At 38.5% G+C, this 6,144-nt stretch overlaps 1 protein-coding gene across 2 annotated transcripts in view; it reads left to right on the top strand.

Moving 5' to 3' along the window:
- Positions 1-1,151: 1,151 nt before the first annotated feature.
- Positions 1,152-6,144, top strand: part of LOC137976078 (protein kintoun-like) — a 17,450-nt gene continuing 12,457 nt past the window's right edge. The window contains exons 1-8 of one of the 2 annotated variants that reach the window (XM_068823343.1): positions 1,152-1,304; positions 1,862-1,957; positions 2,543-2,611; positions 2,761-2,885; positions 4,296-4,360; positions 4,695-4,759; positions 5,249-5,330; positions 5,876-5,946. In XM_068823343.1, coding sequence (XP_068679444.1) covers positions 1,167-1,304; positions 1,862-1,957; positions 2,543-2,611; positions 2,761-2,885; positions 4,296-4,360; positions 4,695-4,759; positions 5,249-5,330; positions 5,876-5,946 — 711 coding nt within the window. In that variant the 5' untranslated portion in view covers positions 1,152-1,166. Of the gene's footprint in view, positions 1,357-1,861; positions 1,958-2,542; positions 2,612-2,760; positions 2,886-4,295; positions 4,361-4,694; positions 4,760-5,248; positions 5,331-5,875; positions 5,947-6,144 lie in introns of both variants that reach the window. The other variant, XM_068823344.1, reaches the window with a different exon arrangement.

Below are 6,144 nucleotides of genomic sequence, written 5' to 3'. Positions count from 1 at the left end.
GGCTTTTATTCTATAATACAAGTTTTGAAAGACAGAGAAAATAAAAGATAATAAATTAACAAAAATAAAGAAAACTTACTCATATGAACTGAGAAGTTCTCTTAGATGGAAAATGCAGCCAATAGACCAATAACCCATTTCCGAGTTGCTACATGCCTCAGTTTCAAAGCGAGTCCTGGTGCACAACCATTCAAATGGAAATGAGTTGCGTATTCTTATGCAAATCAAAGTCATTTCCCTTTGAATAGTTGAGCATCAAGACTCACTTCGAAACCGAGACAAACAGCAACTTGGAAATGGCCAATTCGGCTAACGCAATGTTGTACCCAATTCAAATCTTCTTTGTGTATTGCCTTTGCACGATAATGTAGCATTCATATGGAAATATTGTGAACAAAACGTTTTATTCCCAAAAGATTTGAATCAGGTACAACATTGAGTTAGCCGAATTGGTCTATTCCAAATATCCTGAAGCACCTGGCGTTTTCTGAGAACCACAAACCGCGGTTTCAGTGAGGTCAGAGGAATAGTTGCCTTTAAACGTTTTGCAAGACAATTCTGTGCTCAAGCGCTAAAACTGAATTCACCCACCTTGTTTTAACGCTGGTCTCTAAAGTTTAATAAAATCAACCTCAGAGATGGATTTCACTTATCGAGTAGAGGCTACTCTTGCGGTAAAAACTGCAACTACACATGCCGAACGTGATGGCAGGAAGGGGGTCACGAGATATATTTTATTTTGTGGTTTTCTGTCTACGAAGACAAACCAGGTACGGAATGTTCTCGATATCGAACTGTGAGTACAGCCGAAGGTAAGAAACCGACAACGAGCAGCCGCAAGTTACAAATTATTTGTGGATAGTTCCAGTCCTTTGTGGGGGCAAATGGACAAAATTGTACTTTTAAATGAACTTTCGAACTAGTCGTTAACCGCCACAAAGGACTGGAACTACTCGCGGTTGGCTAGGAAATAACCATGCAACGCATTTCATCCCGGTACGCGTCCATGAGGCGTCTTGTTGTAACTCGATAGAAAATACTGCTTTATGACTTCATAGGGTTTTGATATGCTGGATGTACTCTTACCTTCCTTTCAATATTCAGCCTACGAATATACGCTTTCCCATCTCTAGCAGATAGTGCTCTCGGAAAGGACTGGGACGATCATGACTAAGCAGCCAAGCTTTGCGAAAAGGAAACAAAACGATTGCGTTACTGGAGTTGTTTGCAGAAGTACTTTCCTCCAAAAAGAGTTTAAAATGTCGCAAACCAGCAATGAGAAGGACTTCAAAATGACCAAAGAGGTTAGGTTACCCCTTTCTCCAAATATCGCAAGAACTGAGGCGTTCTGGCAAGGTGTTAATTTCAGTATTAAATGTAATAGGTGTTCACGTATGGTACAAGTGCTGTCTTCACCTTGTTTCAGTTATTTCTCACTTCTCGTATTGCAATATTTATTTCCTGGTTTGGAAAAAATGCATAAAGTAAGAAACATATTTTGGCTGCCTGGCAAAGCATAATTATTTATTTTTACAGTTCATAAAAAAACTCTTACATCCATAGGGTTTCATTATTTTACTTTCAAGTCTGACATAGATATACTTTCAGACATACAGTCACACTTGTCACTTGTGGCTGTTAACCAAGTAGGACGGGAAAATATTGGGTTTAAGCTCATGGGAAACAAAGCAAGGGCTTTGAAGTCCATGTATGTGCTGTGACCAAGAGCCAAATGTTTTTCTGCCTGCCCAATCTGACTCGGTCAGTAAGTAAGTGTATCATAGGGCCTCTCTAGACTCTTTAGTGAATTTCTGTTTGGTTGTCATGCATTTTAGGCAATAATATTACCTTTTCCTTGCAGGAGCTTGATAAATTTGAAAAAGCTATGAAGGACGAGGAGTTTCGCAAACTGTTGGTGGAATATGCAAAAGAGATATCAGACCCAGAAAACAAGAAGGTTCGAAGGGTATTTTGTGTAATTCAGGTCCTCTCTGCTGCAATCACAAAATACTGTGAACCAAACAAACATTTAAAACATCCTTTCACTACTTGAGAGGCTGTTCATTGAGAAGAAAACAAGATTACTTTTGGCCTGGGAGGCGCGGTGGCCTCATGGTTAGAGTGCTTGACTTGGGATCGAGTGGTCCAGGTTCGGACCCTGGCTGGGGACGTTTTGTTGTGTTCTTGGGCAAGACACTTTACTCTCACGGTGCCTCTCTCCACTCAGGTGTATAAATCGGTACCGGCGAAATGCTGGGGGTAACCCTGCGATAGACTAGCATCCCATCCAGGGGGGAGTAGAAATACTCCTGGTCGCTTCATTGCTAATGAAACCAGAGATAAGTGCCGGCCTGATGGGCCTTCTGGCTCATAAGCAGAGACTTTTTACTTTACTTTTGGCCTTAGGTAAGGCGCAGTCAGTTATTTGCAAGCACTGTCAAAGAGTTGTATCAGATACTAGCCAGAATATTTCAGTAATACCGTAAATATAGTGCACTGGACCATTTCTTGACACAATATTGTCTTATTGTATTGTCTGCAGAAGTATGAAGAAGAAATAACACAGATGGAAAAAATGAAAGGAATGGATATCAAATTTGTGAATCCAGAGGTAATGAAAATAATTTGTTGTTACTTGTCTCTTGTGGGCTCATTGGGCGTGGCTGCATGATGGTTACAGGCGCAAAATGTTAGATTTCTGGGTAAAAAAAGTTATTTAAATTAAAATACTTATCCATGTAAGTTTTTCTTCCTTCTCAGGATGGTTATGTGGTTAAGACAACAGATTGCAGCAGTGGAGTGAAAGCATTTATCAACATTTGCTCCAATCAGCACATTGCAAAGGCTTCTTCGCAATATGTGAACAGGGAGGAGAATGGAAAAAAGTAAGGAAATGTGAACAGAAACATACACCTGGCTATTGTACGTGTAGCCTCGATTGTTCGAAAGGTCAAAGATGTAACCATCCACTTGATAAAGCAATCTTGAGTGGTTATAATAATATCATTGTTTAGACAACACAAGAGGCTGACCAAAATCAAAGGCAACCCGAAGGCTCCTTTTTCTTTAGCTTCTGCTGTTACGTATGGCAGGGGTGGATGCTACTCCAATTCCGTCGCATGCACAACTTGTCACCAGTAATACTGGTACTCATTTTACCCACCAAAAATGGATGGAAAGCTGACAGAACTTTGGAGCTCACGAGCTTGGATTTGAGCTCGGAGTATGGGTTGCAGTCCGCAAGCGATATCCACTACACTATGCATGTTCTAGTTATTCTGGAAATAACAGTCCGTCATCGGACATTGTCCGACCACATTTTGAAAATGTCCAGCCAATTTCACATTATGATCAGACACGATGACCGAACATCTCACCAGCACATCTTGAGTTATCTTCTTCAAGGTGTTGTCAGTCAATAAATAATATTATGTCTGGTCCAATTTGTCAAATGCCCGACCAAAATGAAGATTTGATTTAGGACATATGTCCTGTGAATAAAGAAAAATTATTTACAGCGCTGATGTTCTGATATACATTGTATCATTGTTTTTTGTTGTCATGACCAGCTCCCAACATCAGTGGCTTCTTACCTCAGTTGGTTAGAGCGTCGCACTGGTATCGCAAGGTCACAGGTTCAAACCCCGTTGAAGTCCTGAATGTTTCAGGCTCCCCTACACAATTACTAAAATTGTTTCCATATTAAACTGCAAGGATCATAGCTTCACTTGATTTCACATCCGCAGTTCAATAATATAATAGTTCATTTCATATATCATTTTGTTCATTGATTTATTCCTCACGGGAATACTTGGATCCACAAATGACGAGCTCCCAATGTCAGAGGCTTCATAGCTCAGTTGGTTAGAGTGTTGCAACGGTATTGTGAGGTCGCAGGTTCAAACCCCATTGAAGTCCTGAAATTTTCAGACTTCTCTACGCAACTGCGAGTATCATAGCTTCACTTGAGCACCAACTAAGCAACTAGCAAAGGCTGTTAGACTGTCAACAGGAGCCCAACATATAAAATGAATAATCTCTGGAAAAAAATATAGCATCCATATCATTTCCTTGGTTACCTCAATCGGTTTGTAGGGTTTCGGCTGTAAATCATTTAGGCTAAAAGCGGGTTCTTCAGCTAGAGCTGCATTAGCCATTCAAGCAGCTAATTCTTGAGTCACATTCATGGTTACAAAATAGCTCATGCTGTCATAAATAAAAACTAACGAGTCTGCTGGCAGGCCAATAGTAAGTTGTGGGAGTTGCTTATCAGTTTCCTATCATTGCTTATTAAGGAAATCTGGCCATCAGTGGCACATACCTTACAGCTTATCACCCCCAAGAGATGACATTGATAGAGGTAAGAGCAACCACTTTAGTTCCACTGAAAGAGTGCACAACCTGATTTTTTCCCCCATGCCTTTTTTGAGAACTCAAATTTTGTCAGAAAAACATATTATACACCGTATAATACTTTAACTTTAAGATGTGCTTTGGCTCTCAAAAGTTATGGATTGGTTTTGTTACTGATGTTTAACATTGTCCAACAACTTTGGAGTTTAAATGAAGATTTCAATCACTTGAAGTTGCCTATAAGTGCATCTGTACTATTAAGCTGGACAAAACGATTACCTCAGAGGCGATATATAATTTCACAGACATAATACAATACTATTTCACTTTCCTTAATGCAGCGGGAAAGAAATGTGTGGTTTACGATGCTGTGTTTCACCCAGATACCTACAACAAGGGCCAAGAGGTAATGCAGTGATAGTTTTTTATTAGCTTTGCTTGTTACAGGCATTCAGGTGGTGGGCATCAGTTAACACTGTGGTTAGATGCAAAAAAACTGTCAGATATAGTAGGTTAATCACCTAACACATATCCATATCTAAATTTCAGAATGGTCGTTTTTCAATTTTGATTCAAAAGACAGTCTAGTTGGGTGACATTATATATCTTAATTGGGATTTTCAGGGGTGATCTGAGTATTGTAGTTGTTTGCACTGTTACCTTGTAAAGTATTAATGAATGTCAGATGTCATCCAGAGATAGTTTGGTGCACATTGCCCATTAATACATGTATTATTGATATAAAATGCTCCAGATATAGATACAGAATATAACCCATCTCAGACTGTTTCTTTCATTTTGACACAAACAGTAGATTAATAATAACTTATCACTGAATAAAAGCACTTGAGAATTCCCAAGCATGTACTGTTAATATTTTTTTTTAACATCACAGGACAAAAGATTTAAACAGTTGATGATTGATACAGCAATTGATGGAATACTGAGAGAATTTAAAGCAACGTTGGACAAGAAAAGTAAGTGGAGTGGCCATAATCTTTGTGGGGTCTCAATCCTTACATCTTTAGCCTTTAGTAAATTTTAGTTCAGAGATTGGGAGGTGAAAGAGGGAAATGTAACAAATAATTTATTTTATTTTATTTTATACTATTATTAGCTTAAAAATTATTCTTTTAATTTTAAAGGGGCTCTGTCACCCTGTTTTGGTCTTCCTGTAGACAGCTGATACAGCATCTTCAAACCAAAAGAGTTATGAATGACCAAAACTTTACTATATTTGACTTCTCCTTCTTCATAACATTCTCCTAAATTTGAGGGATATTTTTGAGAATGAGGAAAGGTCATAAAGAAAGATTTTACTGTGCAAGGTTTCATGGTGTACCCCTTTTAAGATGAATAAGTATCACCAATTATGTGAGAGCCCTGTTGGGAGCATGCACTCACAGTTTTCCAAGTTACATTCTTTGCTTACAATTGTTGCTGTTAAGTTCTTTATTTCTTTCATTTATCAGGCAAGTTTGCTTCAGCATTGTTTAGTTTATCGGTGTATTGTATTTTCCAGGCCTTAAATTTCCAAAGATGAAGTTCAAGGGAGTCAAGACTGCTACAGTGATTAGATCAAAGAGTACTGAGGTACAAATACTATGAAAGTGCAATGCATCAACAATTATTGCTTGCAAGTGATAATTTGATTCTGCGTAAATGTTCTTTAGGGTACACCTAAATACAAATACTGGCATGTTTTATTAATAAGCTCTGGTTTAGTGCAAGGTACAAAGTAACTGATGATACCTGAACAAATGTTATGAAATAATTTCATTTCAGCTGTAT

Source organism: Montipora foliosa, chromosome 11, assembly GCF_036669935.1.
Source record: "Montipora foliosa isolate CH-2021 chromosome 11, ASM3666993v2, whole genome shotgun sequence".
NCBI classification, from domain to species: Eukaryota; Metazoa; Cnidaria; class Anthozoa; order Scleractinia; family Acroporidae; genus Montipora; species Montipora foliosa.
Note: the sequence above shows the minus strand (reverse complement) of the source record. Positions and strands in the feature narration are given on the sequence as shown.